This window comes from Microcebus murinus, chromosome 29 (assembly GCF_040939455.1).
Source record: "Microcebus murinus isolate Inina chromosome 29, M.murinus_Inina_mat1.0, whole genome shotgun sequence".
Taxonomy (NCBI): Eukaryota; Metazoa; Chordata; class Mammalia; order Primates; family Cheirogaleidae; genus Microcebus; species Microcebus murinus.
The window spans coordinates 9,890,411-9,917,109 of NC_134132.1; the positions used below are offsets into that span (position 1 = coordinate 9,890,411).

General features: G+C 34.9%; 1 protein-coding gene across 1 annotated transcript in view; it reads right to left on the reverse strand.

The window, feature by feature from the left end:
* Window positions 1-26,443, reverse strand: part of MMRN1 (multimerin 1) — a 47,800-nt gene extending 21,357 nt beyond the window's left edge. The window contains exons 1-4 of the mRNA XM_012774020.2: window positions 26,349-26,443; window positions 20,230-21,052; window positions 9,534-9,653; window positions 5,653-5,759 (exon numbers count right to left, since the gene is read on the reverse strand). Coding sequence (XP_012629474.1) covers window positions 5,653-5,759; window positions 9,534-9,653; window positions 20,230-20,810 — 808 coding nt within the window. The 5' untranslated portion in view covers window positions 20,811-21,052; window positions 26,349-26,443. The remainder of the gene's footprint in view (window positions 1-5,652; window positions 5,760-9,533; window positions 9,654-20,229; window positions 21,053-26,348) is intronic.
* Window positions 26,444-26,699: the final 256 nt, after the last annotated feature.

Below are 26,699 nucleotides of genomic sequence, written 5' to 3' on the forward strand. Positions count from 1 at the left end.
TATATATATATATATATATATATAAAATTAGCTGGGCATGGTGGCGCATGCCTGTAGTCCTAGCTACTCAGGAGGCTGAGGCAGGAGGATCGCTTGAGCCCAGGAGTTTGAGTTTTGCTGTGAGCTAGGCTGATGCCATGGCACTGTAGCCCAGGCAACAGAGCCAGACTCTGTCTCAAAAAAAAAAAAATCCAATGTTTTAGTAGAATGATCAGTTTATCATTATCTATGATTATGTAGTTGCTAGAACTTTGAACCAGTTGATGCTTACTTTAGTTTATTTGTTAGCATATGCTAATTGTTCTAAGTGTCTTATTTATTTGGTAATTATAATTCACAAATTTATAATACATTATTAAAGACACTGAAAAAGAGATAAAAATTTAAATTGTAAACTATCTCTTTCAGATATCATGAGTATGAATTTTTCGAATCTGACAAAAAAACAAAAATCATCATTTATAATCCTAGTCCTAGGTAATCTAATGATATTGGGAAACAGTCTGGGCCATCTTTTTTCATGCATAATATCAAAATAATATCAATTCAATATCAAAAATAAATTCAATATAAAACAAGTTATGTTTCTGGAATGAAATCAGCTCAATTTTCAATATTAGTGGATTATTTTTACTTGGTATGTAAATGTTGGATTCAAATAATGCTAGAAATTTTTATCATTTAAAATTGAAATGACTAGAATCATTCTACACACATAAAGCTTTCCATTTGCTCTTAGCTATAGTTATTGTTAAATTAGTTGTTTTTAGGTGAGAAAACTGTACTCCCCAATTAAAAAAAAAAAAACTATTAAACATCACACAAAGATCCTTGAGATCCAATTGTCACATGAATCTCTTTGCTCTGGAATTCATTGGATCGAGTCCCTGCCAAGGCTGTTAAAAACTTGAAATGCCTGTTTTACAAACTCAATAGTTTATGTTATCTTTTCCTAGCTGTGTTTGTGGACTGGAGTTCAATACTTGCATTCATTCCAACTCACAGCATGGGATTTGACTAGACACAGCCGACACATGATAGAATCTCTGACAGTAGAGTCAGTTACTTTCCTGTGATAAAGAGCCTCGTTGATCGTTGCTTTTTTTGTTTTTTATTTAGCAATCTTTCCGTCTCCCCAAATGCATTCTCTACCACAAGGATTGCCACAGATTCTAGATTTTCCAAGCAATCTATCTTCTCTTTCACTTAAGCACAGACTTTTGCTTTGTTCCATAGAGTGCAGATTTCTGAGTCTTTTTTTCTTGGTCCCTTCCAAACCATAGGTGCAGAGACAGAAGGGCATTTAAGTCAACTAAATCTTAAAGATCTTTGTGCACTTCAGATTTTTTAAAAAAATGCAATATATTTTTAAAATTGGAATCTTTTCTTTTCTTCCAACACAATGACTCTTTTTTTCCCCCTGCAATGGAAAAAAAGATCCTGATCTTGGCAGATCAAGGTCTCAGAGAAGCAAGGTCAGGAAGTGTCAACAGCAAAAGCAACAGCTTCCTTATTAGATTTTTTTTTCTTTTTTAATTAGACAGGTTTTATTTGCAAGTTTTTTTGTTGTTGTTGTTTTGTTTTCCTTCCAGGCCTTTGAGCCATATGGAGGAAGTCATTAATGGCAACTCAGTAATGAAGATGCTTGCTCTCTCCCTCTCAAAACCAGGAAGCCTTCCTGCATGGCTTGAGAAGACAGATTTATTTCTAGCTGATCCTGCAATATCAAGCAAATACTTGCACAGCGAATGTTCAGTGTATATATCAAGATTTACTGAGATGTATTAGTTAAATTGAAGTTGGCAGTTTGGTGCAACAAAGACTTAAGGTACACTGTGTTCCTTAACTAAATGTATCATAATTTTATTGTGCAAGATGCTTATAGGAAATAATATTGTTTCTCAAAGAGGAAAGTGTTAACCACCACTGGGAAAAACTAGATATACAAAATACAGGAAATACAAATTATTCCTCTTTTAAGGACTATAATGTTCAATTCATATTGTTTGGAATACATTTTAAAATACTCGTGTCGGAGAAACCCCATATTTAAGATGTTAGTTACAACAGCTCTTAAATAGTTTATTGAATTATTTCACAGCATTTGTAAAACCAAATATTTGTCATATATTCATAACATATGGTAGGGGTCAGTTTATTTTATTTAATATCTGTGCATGCTCCTGTGTTTTCAGCATTCATAATATTTGTGATAAATTTTATAAAACATGAGTTTATAAAATACTATTTTTTTCTGTATAAAGGATCTAACTAAAACAGATTGCATTTTTAAAAACAGATTTGCAAAGATGTTTTTCATCCTCTATAATCTAACACTATTTGGATTTAAATTCCTGCCCTTTGTGTCATTAAAGCAAATCACAATTTCCTTGTCCTACTTCAGAATATTTTAGAGACATCTACTGGAAAGGTGCATTATTGCAAATTTTATAAAATAGGTTTAAGTGGTATGTTACTCCTGACTTTTTGAAAACTGTGTTGAATACCATATCACAAAATTAGATCCCTTTCTGAATGCCAAACTCTTGTACACTCTAATCTTTGATGATTCACCCCTCATTATGTGGAAATATTATATATATGAAATGAGAAAAAGGCATAACAAAGGAAAAATATGTCAAAACTAGTACTTTGATGTTAGACTTAATACTCTTTTTTTTTCCTCAGTAAAGTTCTGTTCGCTTAACTTGTTTAAAAATTGGTTTCCTTTTGATAGTATGACTAATGTTTTTAATAAGGTGATCTGGAATGATAACTACCAGTATTTTGATTGTCTGAGTTGCAGCTGAAGGGCATGGGTGGCAGATCAGCGTATTGTGGAATAAGACAGCAGAGAGAATTGTCCTGTGGATTTGGAGTCACCACCTCCTTTCCTAACAGCCTGGGGATGAGAGGGTGTGGGAAACAAAAAGAAAGAGGGGTAGAAAAGTGGAGGAGAAGAAGTAAAAGAGAGTATAGTTGCCAGCGACCCCATTGTATTTTTGATCTATGCATGCTTCTTGTAAATGTAAAAGATCTCCCTACTATAATCTCAAGGAAAAGGAAATCATTATTTTTCACATTGTGGAATTTATTTTGTCTGTGGAAAGGAAACTTGTTGGGGAAGCCAGGATTTGTGAAGTTTATGCCCTACTTCACACATTTCCTACAAATAAAATAATCTCTTGGTGTTTGGAGGGACTGGCACTGAAGCAGTTGTCATGGTGGCTCTGTAACCAGACTGTTCCAGATGCTTGAGGTCTCAGAGGAGGTTTAAAGATTGGATGAGCCAAGCTGACTATTCTTGCCATACCTGGGGCAGCTTGTCACATGAGACAGCCTAGACAGAATTGCGAAACACTGTTTATTCTTATGGGGAGACAATTTTCTCTCCTGGATGAGAATAAACAACACTGTTGGCACATACATAAAGTGTGGGGGGAAAAAAGGGTGAGGGGGGACTTGGCATGTAGTTGGATAGGCATCAGAAGGGAAAAATGTTCAAAAACACCCCCAGGACAGAGATAATGAAGAATGGCTCAAAGGAAAAACAGACACAGTAGTTCTTGATACAGCCAGTGCATCAATTGCACTAGTAAAAAATTCAATAGTTTTTTTATGGTCTGCAAAGAGAGCAAAAAATAGGATAGTCAGAGTATCGTAGCAGCAACAGGAGTTTCTTCTGGAATCAAAGCTATATCAGGATTGATTGTATGACAACATGACACAATGGGCCTATCTGCCATCAGAATGTTATTCCCACTACAGATTCCAACCAACCAGAGACCTTTTTAACAACACCTTAAAGAGCGGAGACCTGAATAATGAGTAGTTCCAATTATACTATTGTGACAGAAGTTCATAATCAGAACTGTTCGGGGACATTTTTGCCAATGGGAATTAAGACACTGATTTGTAAATCTAGTATAAAAGATATCTACAGGTTGCTTCCAATTAAAATACAAGGCGTCATTAAACAATCAAAGCTAAACTACTTGAATTCAATTTATATATTTCAAATAATATTTTGAAAAAAGGGAATGACAGTATCTGGTAGATAGTCCAAACTGTCAACTGTTTTTTGTTTCTTGTGTGTATTTTATTTATAATGATGGAGTTCTGTTTTTTTCCCTTCTTATGTGTATTGTAGTCCACCATATGACAAAGAATTGATTAGTAAGTATAGAAGGATGAAGCAGGAAGCAATCAATAGCAGTCCTCATCAGCTGGAGCCCTTGACATTTTTTAACCTATGAACTTTGCTCCCTGCCACATGTCTTAAATTCAGCCTGTTACATGCAATAGGATTTGTAATATCCTCAATTTCTAGAAAGGTACTCTGCAAACAAACACTTGAACCTTCAAGAAATAATGATGAAGGAATTAATAATCTCAAGATATTATCCTTCTTTCTATAGGATGATAAATAGGAACTTTAGAGATATAATTGTAAGTGCTGCCCAGAATTTTTAACCATTTGCGAAATACAAACTAGAGACAACTATGTTTCACCATTGTGAGTATATTTGTGCCCTTCATGGAAATCAGAAGTCCTTTGAAAAGCAGGGTCATATTTGGGTCATTTTAGAATATACTAAATTAACTCATTTCCAAATATTTTAGTATACATTATATTTTCTTTAAATGTTTATTTTACTTGATTATAAGTACAGTACATATTCATCTTATAGTCTGAAAATGTATTGAATTTTTATAACATCACTGAAATTTCAGCCAGAACGAACAGCATTTGAATAAAATTTGCCTAAAGATTCTCATTGTATGGGCTAGCAAAACCACATATAATATTCCTAACTAAACGGCAAGATTCCTAGAGCTTTTGTATTATGCTTTCTTTTTCTTAATGTGGATCATAATGGTTTCTCCACACTTAACATCAATTTTTAATCACAGTCTCTTACACTGTTGATTGAACTCCCCACCAATGCTAATGGCTTTTCTTATAATATTCATTCATTTAAAATATGTATGCTGATGCCATATCTTATTGTTCAAAAGAAACCTGTTTAAAGCCGAAAGCAAAATAATAGTCACATGGATGTTAGGCCACAGTGGGTTACCATGTGTTTGATCAGCTTTGCCACCGGAAAATCCTTAAAATCTCAGTTGAAAAAAAAAAATGGCTCCATTAATATACAAAAAAGGAGAATTATTCATGACATACTTGGTATATTATTTAATATTGAATTTCATTCACATGCACATTATTTCAAATAATTGAACTGAAATAAAACTAGAGGGTCGTCTTGTTCCTACGTTGAGTCACTTCTAATAATAATTTATTTAAAACTATAAAACTAGTATTCCTGATATCTTTATAAGACATGCCTCAATAGCATATAATGAAGAATAAGTAGGATATTTAGTCAGCTCTCCATTGACTCATCATACAAAGCCAACATAAAAATGGAGGGGGAGAAATTAAAGGATAGCTCATGAGATTTTAGGATGCTATAATAGCTACAAAGTTAGGAAACTCTAAAAAGGTAACGGTCCTAGGAGTTTGCCTACATATTAATTTACCTTGGTTCAAGTGGGAACACGCAATTCTTTTCTTCACTGGAATCAGTTACTTATACTTCAGAATTTGTATGCTTCTAATTGTTATTATGAAATTAATATTAAGTATACCTTTTGGCTGACATTTTGGCCCACTATATCCAGGACAGCACCTCCAATCCAAGGAGGTAACGATTTTATGTTGCATCCTGTAGACAGGATTTGATATCTTCTGAGATCTAGAGAGGAGAGCCATTGGGGGAAAAGCGATTATTTTCTCACATTAAATTATCAGTTGGAATAATAAATGGAAAGTACTTGGAACAATGTTTGAAATATAATAAGTATTTAGTGTGTGTTAGCTGGCATTATTATAATCATAAACTTCACCATCAATATCATTGCCAAATTTATATTTTTTCAAATATATGATAAAAAGAATGAGTAGTTATAATATTTGGTATTTTAAATTGGTATCTATTATTAATTTTCCTAATGATATTATGCCTTTTCCCTCGATGATGCATTTAGCTAAACCAATATTAAAACTTATTTTTAATTCCAATATTTAAAGAGTTATATGGAGATAACTTATTCTATTAATATTTCAATTCCTATTATTTCCTATATTGATACAGTTAAAAGGATCTGCACTTTTTCCAGATCAATATCAAACAACTTGAAACAAATGAGATATTAGTGATCTAATTAAAGTAAGGAAAACCACTATCATTTTCAAATTGCAGTTTCTCATCTCCCAAGTTTTACAATTATACTGTCTACTATTTCTGTTATATAGTATTGCTCTGAGAGACAGGAAAGACCTAACATGAGAAAATATTATTTCTTAGAAGAAACCACATAATGAAAATAAACATGAAATCAATATAACATTTCAATACAACAATCAATAAAATTACAATATAATTAGTGAATGGCACTACAGTACAAACTCTCGGTGTGTATATGTAAGTCATATTTGACCATATTATAATATTATTATCGATATAATGTCAGTATTTAGCTGATATTTATTGAATGGGTCTACAGGTGCATATTATCTTGCTTAATCCTCACATTAGTTCTGTGATGAAGATATTATCATTAGTTCTGTGATGAAGATATTATCCTGAGTTGCTGACAAGGATCATGAAGAATAGAGAGATGAAATAACTTGCTCAAAGTCCCATATCTAAAGTGGTATTACTGGGATTTTAACCCATGTTGTGTGGGCAAGCCTCCAGCATTTTTCATCCTAGAGTTTGTCACATATAACTATGTAGAGACAACAGCCACCAGATGAATAAACCCTGAATAAGTGAAGGAAATGCATTATAACAGGCTGGGCTGTAGGAGACTTGGGTTTTCGTTTCTGCTAAAAAACAGATTGACAGGTACCTCAGTATGTCCAAGGTTATTCCTCAATTGTAAAATAAGCTATACAATTTTCTCCATCTCTAAAAGCATGCTAATCATTTACCTCCATTTATTTCAGGAAATTATATTTAGTAAATAATTCTGTTCAGTAAAATATTGTCTTTATCCCAACTCATAGTGGATTAACAGACTTATACCAACTGCATGAAACTATAAGAATTCTAGAAGAAAATGTTGGAAAAACTCTTTAGACATTGGCCTAGGGGAAGAATTTATCAAGAAGACCCCAAAGGCAATCACAGCAACAACAGAAATAAATAAATGGGACAGTCAAGGAAACTATCATGAAAGCAAACAGACCACCTACAGAATGGGAGAAAATGTTCTCAAGCTACACATCTGATAAAGGGCTGATAAATAGAATCTATATAGAACTCAGGAAAATCAGCAAGAAAAAAATCAAACAACCCTATTAAAAAGTGTGCAAAGGGCAAAAATAGAAACATTTCAAAAGTTCAAAATAGAAACATTTCATTGGTCAACAAATACATGAAAAAATGCTCAACATCTCTAATCTTCAGGGAAATGCAAATCAAAATCACAATGAGATATAACTTAACTAAAGTAAGAATGGCTTTTATTAAAAATTCCCAAAACAATAAATGTTGGTGTGGATGTGGAGAGATAGGAACATTCATACACTGCTGGTGGGACTGCAAACTAGTATAATCTCTGTGGAAAGCAATATGGAGATACCTCAAAGAGATACAAGTAGAACTACCATTTGATCCAGCAATCCTATTACTGGGCATTTACCCAAAAGAACAAAAGGCACTCTATAAAAAAGACACCTCCACTTGAATGTTTATATCAGTACAATTCACAATTGCAAAGATGTGGAAACAACCCATGTGCCCATCAACACATGAGTGGATTAATAAAATGTGGAGTACTACTCAACCACAAAAAACAATGGTGATTTAGCACCTCCCGTATTATCCTGGCTAGAGCTAGAACTCATATTCTACTAAGTATCACAAGAATGGAAAAACAAGGACCACATGTACTCATCATCAAATTGGTATTAACCGATCAACACTTATGTGCACATGTAGTAGTGACATTCATTGGACGTCTGGCAGGTGGGATGGGAGAGGAGGTAATGGGTATATTCACACCTAATGAGTACGGTGCACACCATCTGGGGGATGGACACACTTGAAGTTCTGACTCCAGTGGGGCAAAGGCAATATATGTAACCTAAACATTTGTATGCCCCCAATACACTGAAATTAAAAAAAATAATAATAAAATAAAAAGAAAGCCAAATAAGAAGTAAGACAGTTTGGAAAGGGACTTTTTAGAGCTTGAGAGGGTGAGCTCAAGCAGATACTTGAATTACTACTGGATTCAATATTCTTGTGTTGGCAAACTGAACATCTGTTGTATGTAGCTCAAACATAATAAAAGAAAGTGCCAAATATTGTGTAAGCATTGAAATAGTGAATGAATGAAGAGAGACATTCAAAGGCATAAGAAGATAAGAGATAAGAATAAAGACAAATATTTCTGGTTTGTTTAAAGAGAAGAAAAAAAAAATAAGAGCTCACCTTGAACCCAGAAGGGCAGTATGATAGGGGTGACTGTGATAACATTTTCATTACTACAGAATTAACAATGCATTCTTTGTGTCTCACGTTGACAAGGAAATTGTCACAGAGGGAGTAAATGCAGAAAGCAGAACTGGAGCACAGCTCTCCCAGATCCCTGAGATGTGCTTATCTTTCTGGATCATGAATCTTAGCTATTCCTCAAGGGACTAAGAAACACCTTGATTTTATGTATCCTTACTGTGCACTGTTCCAGACTGCCAATGTGTCAGATTCATTGCCTGAGTTATTTGTATGACAATTTGCATGCCATTAGCCATCACAGCCTGAATACCAATTTTAGTTTTTATTGCAACCTCTCTTCAGAAACACCCCCAGCTGAGCTACTGTGACTATGTGAATTCAAGGTATTTATCAATTACTTAGCCTCACATTTTAGGACAATGACATAGATTTTCTTGAACAACGAAAATCAAATAACACGGGCTATTAAGACAGACACAAGAAGAAAGGCCACACTTAGTAGCTTTACCATGCGTAACTGCAACTAGCAGCTTGCCAAATTTTAGAATCTGAGCCAAATGATGGACTCCTCTCTGAGCGAGTATGAAAAGAAAATTATCAATAAATATTCAAATTGGTGTACAGATTTCGGAAGGAATTAAAGGACAAGATTGTTCATCAGGTCATAAAATAAAAGTTAATAGTGGTAGTAAAAACAGAAACAAGCGTGAGAGTTAACATTTATTGAACACTCACAAAGCACAAGGCACTGGGCTAGGTATATTATTGTGTCATCTCATTTTAAAACTTGAGAGATGAGAAGGTACATCTAAAAATGACCATGTGAGGTAAGTGTTATTAATATCTGCATTTTAACTTATTAAAGGTCATATATCTAGGCTAATGTGATTACTATCTCCTCACCTTACTACACATACATATCTGGGATTACTAACTTTATATATTCCAGGACATAAATGATCATGGTGCATGCAGTGGCTATTTTCAAGAAACATTACGTACCTCTGAGGACAGGATCCACTGGTCCACCCACAGGATCCCCTCCCACCTGGAATATGAGCCACCTGGTTGTCCAGTATCACTGTGGGAGATAATCTGGTATGTACATAAGCACACCAGTTCCTGAGGAAGAGATTATTATTGTTAGAACAACAACAAAAAGTCATTGTCAAAAATAATTCTTTTCATCAAAATTATTTTCATAGATGTACTTCTGCCGGTTTTGTAGATCAGATACCTTGAAAGATTGATAACTAGCTTTAAAATAGCTAAATGTGAGAGAAAACAAACATTACAGCGTTGCTGTATTCATACAAGTAAAGAAACACTGCAAGACCAAAATGAAGAAGGAACAAATCGCAGATAAAGAGAAGCCACAGTGTTTAGCCATAAGATAAGTCAAAATCCAAGATTGCCCTTGTAGCAAATATTAATATTAGAACTGAAATCAAACAGTCAGATCTAGGTCCATTGCTTTGAGTTATGAGGAATAAGACTTAAGTAAATAAATAAAAAATGGTATAAAGATCAAAAAAGAGGGGAAAAAATCCTGTTATTTAGCAGATAATGATTGTAAACAAAGAAAACACAAAATATTCTAGAAGTAGATTATTATGATTAATAAGAGTTCAGCAATGTAATTCAGTTAAATATAAGTTTTTATAACTAATAAAAAATCTATTTATATTAATTTACCGACAAGGTTAAGATCAGTTACATTTCTATGTTATCAACAACAAATTCAAGAAGATACTCTTTACAATAACAAGAATAATGTACCTAAGAATAAATCCAACAAAAAAAGTGTAAGTTTTAACATGTAAAAATTCTAAGTTTTCTAGAAAGACCTTAAAGAAAATCCAGTAAACCATGTTAATTAATGGGAAAAGCCTATATAAATGTGTCAATTCTCTTCAAATTAATCTACAAATTCACTACATTTTGTTAAAACAAACCTTAGTTTCATATGAGTTAAACGAACTTATTCTATACTTTTTTATATTTTTATTAACTATATTTATTAACTAAAAGAAACATGAACTTCGGAGAGTTCTGTCTCTGGCCATAAAAGAGGATCATATATATTTACTTTTCAATGGTAAAAATTATAAATCTGGACAAGATACATAAAGCAACAGTATTCAAATGTTGGACAATGTAGACGATACAATGATATGTTTCTTGAACATATACAAATTCTATAAAACAACATAGAAAAAGAAAAAAATGGATATGTTAATTAGCTAGATTTAATCATTTCACATTGTCATCCATTTTAGGAAGGTAGGACCATAGGACTTACTCTGTAAGGTTTTTTTTTGGAATGAGATGTTTAAAAATTCAGGCCTCTTACAGAGATAAAAAGACATACTGGTACATTTTGCTAAAACACTGGTGATACTTGAGGCAAAAATAATGTGAAACAAAGAACTGGAAAAAGCAAGACATAAAAATAGGGAAGAAGTACTCTAATGAAAGGATCTTTAAAAAATTAACCAGATTTCTCATGCAAATTTAGTGATGATCCTAATTACCGAGAAATGGCATTGTTACCTGGCAGAGACCTGTTAAAATCCTAAACAGTAAAACAGCCTCATGACCAAAATAGTTGTGGAGGCAAAGAAGCCGATGAGCGGATTTCTCATGGCCCTGCAATCTTTGATCCAGTAGAAACTGGAAGAACTATCCACAGCAAAAGAGCCCCTGGTGTGACTCATACTTAAGTTGATGCTGCCGATGGAATAAGCTCATTAAGGGATGTTAAAAATGATAAATATAATTTTAAAACCAAATTATCTGAAAATGTAGGTTTAAAAATAGAACATTAAGCATGGCGAAATGCTGACAGGGCTGTTTAAAGGCAAATGCAATGATCCCAGACAAGCATTTTGCTGAAACCTAGAAATCCTTTGTACCTTTCCAGACTGATTATGGTGGATGGAGAGCAGTTACTTTGAAGTGTTTGGCTTTCCATGGGGTCATGACCCTCCCGCTAGCAGACTGCATTTGGGATTCTCTTTAAGGGTAAATAACTCTGTTGCTTTTGTGCAGCCTCATGTACTGAAAAAAGGTTGTATTGATTCTCTGGATTTTCCAAGTTAATAGGTAAAAGGTTTGTTCTAGAGGAAAGCAGACAACTTTGGTTATGAGCAAAGACTCAGCTGGTTGAACATATAAAACAGAAGGTGGAAAAGGAATCTATTTTAACTCAAAACTCGAAAGCTTGTGGATAACTAAGAGAAGGCATTGTAAATGAAGAACGTGCTATACTTTTGATTTGGACATTTTAGAAACCCAATCTTTTGGGGAGCTAGTGAAAAGACTAAATTAAGAAAAACTTCCATTAATTGTCCAAATCGTGGCCAAATCATACCCATTCTTATCCAGAACTGAGTGAGAAGGAACTGAAGCAACAAGGATGCCTTTAAATAACATCCACACAGAATATTTCCCAAAGAAATTAGGGGCAACAATCTAAGAATTGACATTGTTCAGTTACACTAGTCCTTGGAACTCAGATTAACAAGTTGCTTGTCATCCAACTCCTAAGAGGAGAAATGTTTAAACTTCCATATTAATAACCTCTTGCTTTAATTGACACAATAGTATGAAAATAGCAAGTCCTGAGAGTACTCGTTAGAAGTCAAAGTAAAAGAGTAAAATCTCCACCATAAATCAAGCCAATGGTATCTAATTTTCTCTCAGAAGTTGAAGATCTTACGTTTGGGGGAGACGTTCTGGATTGAAGGACCTTTGTTTCCTGTCATCCCTTAATTGCGATGGATTTAGAGATTTAAAGGGGAACAAGAGAAAGATGAGACAAAACAAGACAGACATGGCTGCTTATGAAAATTGACACTCTTGAAGAAATAGGATTATCTGGTGACTCTAGTAACAACCTCCCACACCTCACCTAACACTCACCCCGACTCCTTGACTTGAGAAAGTGTGAGATCTCAAATGGCCATTCCTTTACCTTGTTTCTAAAGATGACTACAAAGTACAAATGACAACATACACATGTATTAATGAATTCATAAATGCCTCAAGGAAAGAACTAAGTCTCTGGTGGGATTTAATTTAGAGAGAAAAATATTCATTAATCCTTCATAAGGAAATAATTTATTCATATTGTCACTAATTTATCTTGTAAAGAATACTATTGTCTTAATTATAATATTATTATCACATGCAAATAAATCTCAACAAAAACTTAACTAAGTTTGACCATGATTAATAGAAAAATTAAGCAATGACAGCGTTGTATGTCATTGTACACTAAACCCCTCAATTCCATAGGAATTAAATCCCTACCAAATTCAGTGATGATAAGTGTAATTAACATATCCTAAATATCTAAAAAGTATTCATGTATTTTTAATAATAAGTGCTTATTACTTTTGCAAATCCATCTGGTTCATTTTATTCTCAACTCCATAGCAGGTCTGACATATGTGGTCAATTCCTTCTCTCTCTCTCTCTTTAAAATATAAATTAGTAAAAAGAAGTAGTTTGTTTAATGAGGAAAATAAAATTTTAAAGGCAAGATTTTATCTAAATAAACCTATTATTATTGATGTCAATCATCAGGGAGAAAAACATTCAAAGAAAGCTTCATATGGTTCAACAGTTCAATTATGAAGGTCCCTGAGGATAAATATGTGCTCTAAATTAGCGGAAAGAGAACAGATTTTAGATAGCACCACTAGTCAGGGTAAATGTTCTCCCTGGCTCACTATCCTAATTTGGGAACATCATTAAAATATCATGCATCAGAATAGCCAAAAGGCAGAAACAACTCAAGTGTCTTTTGACTGATGAATAGAAAAACAAAATTATATACATACACACACACACACACACACACACAAATACACACTCACACATACAATGGGATATCATGCAATCTTAAAAATGAAGAAAATTCCGATACATGCTACAACATGAATGAACCTTGAAGATATTATGCCAGGTAAAGTAAGCTAGTCACAAAAGGACAAATATCCTATGGTCCCACTTATAGGGTGCACCTAAAATAGTTCAATTCACAGAGACAGAAAGTAGAATAGTGGTTGCTGGGGACCGGGAGCAGGGAGGGAGGAATGAGGAGTTATTATTTAATGGAAGGTGGAAAAGTTCTGGAAATAGATGACGGCGACAACTGCAGAACAACGCGAACATACCTAATGCCACGGAACTGTGCACTTCAAGACAGCTAAAATTGCACATTTCGTGTGATGCGTATTTTACCACAATAAAAATACATACATACAGACAGACTGAAAACATGTCACAGAAAGCCATGAACAATAATTTTATATGCCTCTTGCCAAAATCAGAGGGGGCTGAAGGAGAAAAAGAGAAAGAAAGAAATACAGGAAAGGATGAAAAGATACAAGGGCTAAAAGCGAAAAGCAGGGATGGGGAAAAGAAGAAACAGGAAGGGAGGGGGAATCAAAGATTTCCAGCAACATCACAGCCATCAGAAATACGTGCTCTTTCTTTCCGCCCCTGTAAGTCAGAATTGGAAGTCCATTTCTGGTGGTGAAGGACTGGCTGCCTGCTGGCCAGATTTTCATCCTCCCTTTTACTGCACACATGGGAGAAAATTAAAAGGAGACTGCATTTGTTTATCTGGAGTTTATTTTTTTCTATAGCTGAATTAATTGGGGGGGGGGGAGGAGATACACCTGCATAAGCAAAATAAAATAATTAAAGAAAAAAATGTCCCTGAATAGAGGCACATAAGATAGTTGGATGCCGGGGCCAGGCTGCCTGCTTTTAGGTCTTGACTCTGCAATTTATTACTCATTACCTTGTCTGTTCAGTGTGGCCTCCTCATCTGTATAGTAAGTAGTAATATGATACTATTGCCTATCTCACAAGATTATTGTGGGACTAAATGACTTAATAAAAGGAAAACACTTGTTGTGACTGTTGCTACCTCTGCTGATTAATAATTTTTTTTTTGAGACAGAGTCTCACTCATCTTGCCTAGCCTATAGTGCCATGGCATCAGCCTAGCTCATAGCAAACTCAAACTCCTAGGCTCAAGTGATCCCTCTGCCTCAGCCTCCCAAGTAGCTGGGATTACAGGCATGCGCCACCATGCCTGGCTAATATTTTATATATATTTTTTTTAGTTGGCCAATGAATTTCTTTCTATTTTAGTAGAGACGGGGTCTCACTCTTGCTCAGGCTGGTTTCGAACTCCTGACCTTGAGCAATCCGCCCCCCTCAGCCTCCCAGAGTGCTAGGATTACAGGCGTGAGCCACTGCGCCCGGCCTGATTAATAATTAAATGTTTCAGAGAGTTAAGTGGATTTTTTTGATGCAAGGGACATATATAGAGATATAGAGCCCCATTTTTTTTTTGCCTCAGATACAAAGAGACATGATTCCTGTTTTGTTTCCTTAATGACTTAATAAATTCACTTTAACCATAATTGCTTGTATGTTTCAAGTAATTTTTCAGAAAAACAATATAGAAGACCATCATCATCATTTATGTTCAATTCACATGATGAAGCTTATCTCTCAGGAGAAATATATTCAGAATGTTTCTATAGTGTTAAGAAGTCATGAATGTAAATACTTCCAAAGTGTTATAGGATCTATTCTATGAGAATCTTTATGTTTTTCAATCAAACTAAAAAGGAAAGTCCTTTATCAAGTTATTAATTTGAGAGATTACAATTTACATGTAGTTCATCAGCTGTAAATGAGAAAGTAGTCCAAGGAAAATATACACAATTGGACAGAAAAAATAATCAAAATGGGAAGCAAGAATTTATGTTTAGTAAAAAGATTCTTCACATGTACATTACACTTAAAGCACTAGACTGTTCATTTAGCTTTGGCTAATATTCCAAAAGACAAGTTCATCTTAGTATTGATTTCCTTAAGAAAATCACTGCTTTATTTTTAAACAACAAAATGTCATAATAATTTACATTTGTGGTTCATTTTCTTTTCGTTAGTGTACCTTTATGTAGTTATAGTTCATTCTCTTACAATATCACATGCAGTATTCAAACTTTGATAAAAGCATTAATTTATAAAAGAATCATGTAAATAAATTGATATTTAAAATAAATTTTGAAAAGCAATCAAGCAAAGCTCAGATCATGGGGAGCTTCCAATACTTCAATTTTATGGTTAATTTAGGCTTTCTAGAGAAATCTCTTTTTATGTACCAACTTTTGCAATTAAATTCTTTTGTCAAGCATCATTAGTTTGCTTTAGATAGTGGGCACGGTACGGTGAATATAATTGAGTTTTCAATTATAGATGACTGCCCAGAGCCTCAGAGTCACCAATTATTGTGTATATACAACATTTTCAGTGCAAAGTTTTAGGAGAAGGAGCTGAATGTGTCCCCATGGCAAGATATACATGGAATTTGCTTTTAGGATCCAATTTCCAATTTCAAAATCAAAGATAACAAGTTTTTTCATGTGGTTCATTGAATTAAATGTGCATAACATATATGTCTTTTTGTAAGTAACGATTCTTAAGGTCAACCTTATATTAAACCTTTTTCATAAATTTGTTTTATTTTACCTAATTGTATTTTTTGGCTTTTTTTCTGCAGACTGATTTCAGAATATTCAGGACACTGTAAACTCTTTCTATTCCAGCAGGTGTCAGACTTTCTCAGTGGGAGGACCACAAAGGCAAGCTAACCTGCTGTGAGGCTTAATTCTATGCTTCATCGAGTTCCTGTAAACTGACTTTTATAACGTTTTCGCTTACATAGTAAATTTTTAAAATTATAACTGTATATTCAGAAAAGCAGAAGGTGTGGAAATACAAAATGTTTTCACTTAATTACCAAAACTATATGAGCACTCATTACATTCTAGCCTATAAAGTATAATATACTATATTTATATATTTAGTAGTAATTTAGTGAGTACCTATAGTAAAATAGTGAAATAAAGAAAATAATTAATGAGAAAAAAATTGATACAGAATATACTTTATATAGTATTTGTTTCCCTGGCAGTTATATAATAAGTGCATTTATTTCCCAAGGATATAAGAAAATACTCTTTTGTATAATAATATGTGTGTCTTTAGAATTTTATGGTAGGTAAGAATAATCCCTTTTCTTGGATGCTATTAGACCTAATAATAACTTTGCAAACAACACAGGGATTTAAATGATCATGTTCTTCACATCTAAACCTACTCACTGACACAAAATGAGCAGGAAAAAAATTCATATTAGAATAGACAGCAGAATCAATGTAATGGTTGGTTTTGTAATTTTAAAACAATTCTTTAAATGAGGTATTTATTTTTTTAATTTATAAGTTACCTAGTAAGATGTTTAGAATTCATCATTCTAAACATTATATTAGAAGTCATAAATCATTTCACTTAAACTACCTCTTATACATCAAACAAGTTATGTAACTTTCAGAGAAAGAATGTAACAAATAAAATTTTAAAACAAACAAGTAATTAAATTCTGCAAAAACAATCATCTTGTTTTTCTGCATATTCAATTTTTATCTTCCTTCTGCTTTACCTCATTAACATTTTAATATATTTATGGCCACTCTGTATGTAAAATAAAATTGGAAAAAACAAAAACAAAAAAAATGGAAATCTGGACTGGCCTTGGTTTCGGATCCATTTTTCATTCCCCTTTTTATTGCAAAAAGAAAAAAAAACTCAAAAACTTCTCAATAGAGTTGCCCATAACTGCTGTCTCTTTTTTTCACCTTCCTTAATGCCTCAATTCACTGAAGCCAGAGTACAGTGCTCACTTCACTACTTCTCAGCTGCATGCCACTAAACCTGTGGATACTTTCAGTCCTCATTTTATTGTCTTTTTTAACCAGTATTTCACATTATTAATCACTTACCTTCTTCTTAAAATATTTTCTTACTTTGCTCTATGACACCACATGTCTCTAGTTTCCTTCCCAACTTCTCTGGGTACCCCATTCAAGGCTCCATTGCAGCCACCTGCCATATTACTCCAACAAATATTGGAGGCTCTTCAATCATGATTCTATGCCCTTCTTTCTTTCAAGATCGTCCATATTTATGACTTAATATACTTCTATACATTACTGCTTTCCCGCATTTAAATCTCTAGTCTTGATCTCCCCTCTGAGCGCCAAACTCATCCCATAATTTGTTATTCCACTGAGTTTTATTGAGCTTTCTATATGCCTAGCACTAGGCAGGGAAGAGAGCAGTTGGGAAAAAAAAATGCAAGGTTTCTGGCTCCCATAGGATATATAGGATACGTGTTCTATTTTGGAAAGATATAAAATACACCACTGTCTACATAAATAGACCAAGTGACTTCAAATAAATGCTATGAGAAAAAAAATAAAGGTGATAAGGAATGGAAAGTGAGAGAAAAAACAGCTTTACATTGGCTCATCAGAGAAGGTCTCTTTGAGATGACATTGAAACTGAAGTTGCAAGTGGAATAAGAATCCCTCGCTCATTCTGACTGCAAATTAGTACAACCCCTGTGGAAAGTAATTTGGAGATATCTCAAAGAGCTAAAAATAGAACTAGCATTTGATCCAGCAATCCCGATACTAGGCATCTTCCCGAAGGAACAAAAGACATTCTATAATGAAGACATCTGCACTTGAATGTTTATGGCAGCACAATTCACAGTTGCAAAGATGTAGACACAACCCAAGTGCCTATTAATATATGAGAGGATTAATAAAATGTGGTCTATGTATACCATGGAGCACTACTCAACCACAAAAACAATGGTGATCTAGCACCTCTTACATTATCCTGGATAGAGCTTGACTTCATCCTTTGAAATGAAGTATCACAAGAATGGAAAAATAAGCACCCCATGTACTCACTGTCAAATTGGTACTAACTGATCAACACTAACGTGCTCACATGGTAGTAATACTCACTGGGTGTCGGTCAGGTAGGTGGAGGGGTTGGTGTGGATAAACTCACAACTAATGGACGGGGTGCACACTGTATGGGGGAAGGGCACACCTGTAGCCCTGGCTTGGGTGAGGCAAAGTCATTACTTGTAACCAAAGTGTTTGTACCCCCATAATATCCTGAAATAAAAAAATAATAAAAAAATAATCCCTCACTCTAAATGCTGCGGGAAAGGCATTCCAGCAAGAGCTGAAGGAGTTTCCTTGAGATGTATATTAACTTGACATGTTCAGTAACCAGAAAGAAAGCCAGTGTGGCCAGAGGAAACGAAGTGAAGTGAGCTTGGATTGGGAGGGCAAGTTAAAGACCAAATTTCACAGATTTTTATGATGCACATCTCTGAAATCAAGAATGAATTTTAAAATCAATGGCAATTCTCAATCATAACTGGTTGGACAATACTTATTGCCACTGCCTTAGAAAATACCTTAGCTGGTTTCATTTATATGTTCATTTTGTTTTCAAGTGAGTGATAGATGATAAAGATCTCAGTCTGAGAGAAAGATAAATCTAGAAATTCTAAGTAAGGAAGTATGATGAAATCACTTTCCTTCTTATTAGAACCTAACATAGTGTGTCATATACTATAATGAAGTCTTACGCCCAAGAAATGCAATAATATGATTCAAAAATTAAAAAGAACTCTTGTTTGTATGGATTATGGGAGGGAAGAATGGAAAAATGTGGCCAGATAGGTGACGAGTAGTGAACAATGGTGACTTGGAATAGGATGAGGTAGCAAAGGCAGAGAGAAGCTGAGGGATTTGGGAATAGTATTCTATTCCATATTCTGAATAGAAAATGAATAAAACATTGACCTGCCAGGAATTTTTGTGTTTGCCTGATTTGGTTTTTAGTCCTTTTGAAAGCCTTCTTTAACACAATACCATTTTAAGCTTTGTTTCATTATTTTACTTCAACAATTCAAATTGCTCTAACTTTCAATCAAAATCAATTTGAAAAATAGGCTTTTCTGATTGATCACATTCATGATGACAACACAACTCAATATAATAGCAGTACTAGTAAATTTAATTCATCAAGCACCTATTCTGTAAAAAGTATGCCTCTAAGCATATTTCATTAATTTGGATGTGCATGATACCCTTGAAAAGTTGTATTTTTATCTGCATTCCCATATTATATCTATAGTTTATGTAAGAAGAAATTGAGATTTAGGGAGATCAGTTGACTTGTTCAAAGTCATGGATCTAGATGGATCTAGATGGATCTAGAAGACAATACTGGAGCCAGTGTTGTAGCCCAGGTCTGCTTGGTTTGATTTTTAATAACTGTATATTTGATAGTTTCTGCAATGTTGCTATTCCAACATTCAAATCTGTTCGTGTCTCAGTTTTATTGCTTTTTTTCCTTTCATATTGTGGTATTATTGAGGGCATTATCAACATATTCTTCCTTGAGTTGAATTAAATAAGCTAACAGCCACCATGGCACTATTTTGTTTGATAGTGACTATCCCCAGGAAAAGAGCCTCCATAAGTGAATAGGAAAGTGACTTGCACCATTTCAGTTAAAACAAAATTGCTGGACTTTATTTGTCCTTTCCCCATTAGAGAAGAAAGTAATTACCTTATCTAACTGGAGTTATATCATGAGAAATAGAGTTCAATCTCATCTTGAACCTGAAATCATTTTCTGGGAGTGAGGCAGTTTAAACTCTTCATTTGCAATCTTATAGACCTTATAGTCAGAGAAAGAACAAATAATAAAATAAAAGAACATGTCTTACTTTCCTCTGGTTGTTTCAAAGCTTGGTTTTTGGTAGTCAGTCCTTTGGCTTGGACGGCTGTCGCCTCTGCTGAGGTATGTCTGCCGCGGGGCTCGGTTTCCTACCCCTCCAACCGAGTTTGGAGAGATGGCTTGTTGAGTTGACTTCTGGGCAAAGCTCTGAAGGAATTTCAGTGTCGAGTTGGAAAGGACCACTGACTCTTCTCCAGGATTGAACTTGATGCTGGAGTCGGTTGGGAGAGCAAGAGTTTGTAACTTTACCACTCCTCCTTCTGTCTTCTTCGTGGGTGTGAGGGTTTGGTTTCCTGTCCCCTCAGGTATCCCTGAGGGAGGCGGTGTTGATCTCAGGAGACTCTCTTCAGAAGTTCTTGCCTCAGGAGTTGGAGTTACCTCAGCTGACACGACCTGAGTGGTCGGCAGCCTTTGGAAACTTGGTATTTTAGTTAGAGGAACTGAAGCAGATGTCATGGTCTTCTGGAAGTTTCCATCCTCAGGTGTAGTCCCAGAATGCTTACCATTACTAAGCCCAATGCCCCCGCTCCATAAACTAAAAAGCAGGGCAAATAATCTTGCCCCCTTCATCTCAGTAGTTTGAAGCAAGAAAGCTCATGTGAAATCGGAGGACAACGTCCCGCAGGTCTTTCTGCTTCCACACCGAGTCTGTTAAGACCAAGCTCTGCCAAGTTGCAATGTGTAGAGGAAACAGGTTTCTGTGTTTTGTGCAGGGCTCAGGAAGTTCAAGTTCCTGTCTCTGTAGGTTTTTTTGTGATCTGTGACCTCTGGCGGGATGGCTCTATGGAAGCGGTGAAGGGTCTGTGACAAAGCTAAGGGTAAATGGGAAAACACAGACAATTATGATCAGGAAAACCCATGGGAAAAACATGCAGTAATTTTCCTGTCCTAGGTGTGCTCCTGTTTCATGTTTCACTGATTTTGAAGAGACGCTTCATGTTGACAATGGGCAGTATAACATTTCGCTTGTGTAGGCTGAATGAAGGGATTTAACATTTTGTTCTACTACATAAAGAAATTTTTGTGATACTTCTTATCCACTAGGCCCTTCCTAGAGATCCATGTTTTGTTCAAGTGTATATCCACAACCACACACATAAACATAGTGTTTCTATCTTTTCATAGACCACACACTGAACTATGAAAAAATATATCTCCTTATTTTTATAAATACATTTCAGCTGTACCATTACTTGAAGTTAATCTAAATGATTATAAGTAATAACAGAAAAGGAAAGCATCAATAATTAAATTCTACAGGTCTACATGGAACTCACTTTAAATTTTCCTCTTAGAACTTCTACCAGAGACTCCCATTCATGGAATGAATAATCAGAATTTTACTTTCTCCGGTTTCCAATCCTGATCTAGTGGTTGGGGGTAATTAATATTTTACCACTGAGGAATAGATGAAGAAAAAGTGGAGTCACATGAAAATAAACACACATAATACTTTCATACTTTATGTAGTATAAAGTTATTCTAGTTTTTGGAAACAATCAAAGAGTTGTCTCTGGTTTTTTTGGGCAGAGATGCTTTCTGGGGATTTATGGTTTCATTTCTCCATCAAATCTCTGATCCTCAGATTTCAAATAACCTCTCCCATCTGTAAAATTCCACAGCAGACAGATATATAAGCTAAGTTATAGCAGCACATTCATTCATTTATGTATTCATTCATTCAGTAATAACCTAAACCCTCAGTTTAAGCAAGGTACTTAGATGCTGGGATTATAAAGGAAAGCAAAAATATTCTTGGCTGTCAATTAGCTTATGGTCTATTATATGTTATTTGAAAGCTAAATCCATGTGTAATTAATCTTTCTGTCAACCTCTGTGTCAGCCATCAGACTCTTACTAAATATTTGGTCATGTATCATTAAATTATTATTAGATTTTATTATATTATTATTATATTATTAAATTGTCTTTCAGAATTGGAGAATTGGAAACCTGGTGCATGTTTGGTTATATATTATTGTAAATATTGGCCCTTGTCCTTATTCCTGGACAGAGGACACTAGGATTTGAAAAAAGGCTTGATTCTTCCCTGAACTACTAACTACTTGGTCTTAATACTTTTTTCTTCCTTCAGTGTTCGTCATTGATTTCTATGAACATATTATTGACCTATTAGAGAGTATATAATAGGGGGTTATTTAAACCAAGACACAAAATTATCAGCAACCCCAATTGACTTGGATATGAGGTACAAGGCATCTGTTTCTCAGATAAACCACAGAACAATCCACAAACCTTGCATTAGTAAAAGAGCAAAAGGGTCCAACATAGACAATCCAGGAAGCAATTAGTTATTAAAAAGAACAATGCAACTGCATGACTATGACAATACAAGCACGGTTTTCAGTATTAAGAAAAAGACATCACAGCTTCTTTAACTGGAAAAGAGAGAAGCCACTAGCTTTGGCTTAGAGAGGAACAGTAATTCAATAAAATTCAAGTAAAATATTTCTATTTAGTATAAAATTTTAAATCCATTTTCTTAGATTTAGTAAATGTAAATATGTTGTCTTGAAAGTTTAAAAAACACCCAGAGTAATGTTACTCATGAATTTTTTGTGTGTCTACAGTTTGAAAGACCACCTTGATCCTGAAAGACCACCGTGAACTTGGGGATAAGGGGTACCCCTTGGATCTATAACTGATAACAAATAGCTATCAAATGGTAACAAAAACTGAATGCAGCTAAGCCACTCATTACACCTCTTGTAAGGTATTGACCAGTAATGACTTTTGCTCACTCACATCCTAGCTTACAAGTGACCTTTGATCAAAAGGCTAAAGGTTCTGTATCTCATTATTGATCTACTAAGCCATGTTGCACTGCAACTCTTTAGAGAATCCCCAGTTCTTTTGATGATTTGGGGTGTATGGATTAGCCTTTAATTAGATACATAAAATGTTTGTACTCCAGAAACTATCGTAGTTCTAATCTCAAACTGTGCCTTCTAAGGCTCATTAGTACTCATCAAATAACAATTAAGAAAAATAATATTCCTGAGATGACTGCCTGAAGAATACTCAGTTCATTCATTCTTCTAGATACTGTAAATACTATTGTTGGATTAAACTATACTATTGGTTTTGTATACCTGGATCCCATCATTCTGGTATACCCTCATTTTCCACTAGATTGTTTATATTAAATTATATTTTAGCATATTTCTATTTATTCACATTGAATATTTTATAAGAAAACTATCATGAAACTCATTATATTATGTGCTATTAGAAGGTTTAGGTCATTGTTCATTTTATCATAAGTGTAGAATTGAATATAGACTGCAAAAGGGGTTATTTCTAGGTGATGGGATAATAAATTTGTTTTATTTTTCTTTTTTCCCTTATAACCCATATGAATCAACTTTCTAACCACAAGGAGAAAAAAGCAAAAAGAAAGAAAAACCCAAAAAATGTGAGTTAAAAGAGAACCTTGGATTGAGACATTCACTGTAGATTGTGCTATGTATTATTCAAAGCCATTTTTATAGCTGCAAGAGTTATTATTCTTTGTAAAATGTTGAGTGTTTGGAATAACTTCCACTTGATTAACAGGATTTCTCTGCAACTTCTTTAATTTTTATATGAGAAATTCTTATTCTCTTAACATAGTTTAAAACATCTAAATATGATTTCATTATAGTCTTCTGTAAGTTGGAGCTGTCAAAAATAATTGCAGAAAACAAAGTTCTAATTTTTTTCAAATTTATGTTGTTTGAAAAATATTTCAAATCTCTTAAATTTACATATGGACAAAGGGAGTTTATGAGCACACAGCAAAAGGGCTGGGGGAAGGAGAGAGACAGATTTCTGCATGATTTTAATGAGCCAGCCAATGTGCTAGTTAAGTTAAATTTGGCATATTATTTAATTCTCACAATCGCGTTAGGTAAGTACTCTATTCTCATTTTACTCAGGGGAAATTAAGCTTAAAGGAGTTAAATAACTTCCTGGGGTAACACACTAGAAATTGATAGAACAGATATTTATGCCCAGTTCTGATTCTTGCTACCATCTGATAATTGCCCCTAAAATAGAAATAGCAAACATTTAAGATTAGAGCTATTAGAGAAAATAATTTTCAAATTGTCTTAAATTTATTAAATTCATTTTCTCAATTGTTTTTTAATGGTTTCATTTTTTGTTTTTATCTCATAGCTGAAGCATATATTGAGGTACTTCTAATAGTCTAATGATTTCTATTAGTTTGAGTTTATGATGTCAGAGGGGAAAATTTGTGTTTTTTATTAAGCTTGTGTTCAGTGTAATGATGACTTTTCCTTTCCTCTTTGGTTGGGTGCCTTTTTCAATTCCGACACAAAATTGTAAGAGCTTATGTTGCCATATCCTTGACAGCACAGAGACCATACTGCCTTCACTTTCTGGGATGGAACCTTCAAGAAAGCAAAAGACTGCTGCATTCTGAGCATCTAGAATGGTGTTTGTTAGGCATTCAATCAATATTTGTGAATGAATGAATGAAGGTATGAATGCACTCTTATATACAGCAGTAACACCTGTCTGGGGGTTAAGGAGAGAGGAGGTCTCTATTTTACCTCCTCATAGCCACACAAAAGAAAAATAAACAATATAACGCACTTGTTCTGGGAACACAACTTCAAAAGTCTAGAATATTCTTTTGATCATATTGCCTCCTGTAAGTCCCTCCTACATAAAATTCAGAAAGCCCATTGCTTCCACGTGTTTATAAAATAAATTTGAGAAGGCTTATTTTGAAACCATCATAGCCACGCTAGAATCATAAAGCAGACTAAAAGCTGCATAACAAAGGATAGTGAACCAGTAGCGATGCTAGAAAAATATAAGATACGCAAATAAATTAAAATTCAGAATAAATTCAGGTCCTAGCTGGCTTGCAGGAAAGGGAATGTGGAAGTATAATGAATTATATAATTCTTAATAGTGTGAGAAGCATATTAGTTTCTAAGGAAAAAAAAAAAACCCACAACATATTTTTTTCCTAACATTAAATTTTTAACTTTATAATTAAGAACATAAAGAACACACTAATAAAGATGTCCAGATGTCCCTCATAAGGAAATATCTGCAGGGATACTTTGCAAATACTTGCTTATTTTATATTTCCCATTTAAGTAGGACAGTACCTTTGAAGAGAAAGAGTTAATTCCAAAAGCCTTTAAGACTTACCTTTCTTTTAGTCATTTTAGAAATAACAACGTTTTCATTTCCTTAAGAGAAAATTATATCTAGTTATCAAGTGCTTATCGTTAGTGACTTCTGCTTCTAAAACTATGGGGTAAACATATTTTCCATAGTTCTCCTACTAAGGTGCATCTAAGAATCCTGGTATTGCATATAAAACAAACATAAGTAGGCTCTAAAGGGTAGAGAAGGGAAGGCAGAATGGCTAGGTGACCCAAGAAACAACCCAGTATTGAGTTCCCAGGTTTTCTTTTCATGCATCTTTGAGTACTGGGCAATTTGGCAAACTGCAAACACCGATGGGCACAAACCATAAAAGCACTAAGAAATTCCAGCTCTTTCTAGGCAAAGGACTAGAAAACGGTCAGCATGGAAAGACAGGAAACTTTGACTAAATAACCACCTTGCTCCCAACAAACATGGTGGAAAACAACCTCACAGCTGCCAGCAAAAGCTGGGGCCTCAGAGAAGACCAAGAGAGGAGGCAGAAATGCCACCATCACGGGGTCTACACTGAGGGCCCTGCCATGGCTCTCCGAAGGCTGAGTGGAGGGAAGAGAACTGAAATAAGTCGCTTTGAGGTGTTCCAGGCCTTCACTGCACACGCTTTGGAGGAATGGTCTTCCCAGGGCTGGAGATGGGGCCAGAGGCTGGACAGGCATCTTCCAGGGGGTAGAAATCTAGGGGCGGGTCTGGAGAGAAAACTGAACCCACCAGAGATTTTTAAAACTTGATTTCTTACTGTAAAGTGGAAAGAGGATCTCGCACAGGGTTTTCATCACCTCTTCTTCACCCCCTTGGTGAGGGAGGAATTCCCACTCTAGGGCTATGGGGATGGCTGAACACGAGACCCAACCCAGCACCGGAGAAACGCAATTGGCAGCAGCGTCTACACATACTCACAGCTCCGGGGAAGAAGGCATGGCAAACCACACCGGTCACTTGCACGTGGGGACAGAGTGGATAATAGAGGAGGCACACTTTGGAATAGCAATAGTGCAGGGTGCTCCTTGGCTCCCACAAGAGGATATGCTTGGCTTAAATACTTCTGTGGGTTGGCAGGAAGCTGAAACCCACTACTCAGGGATAAGCAGGGACCGTGCCTGGCCCCCCTGATAAGGAGGGGTGGCTATGGGACCTTATCCACAAGAGCACAGTGGGGAAGGGAACCTGTGGTTAAGGCCATCGGATGCCCTCTGCTTTCAGATGTCAACGCAGCACATAATACTGCGTCTTAATTTTAGGCCGTATGCC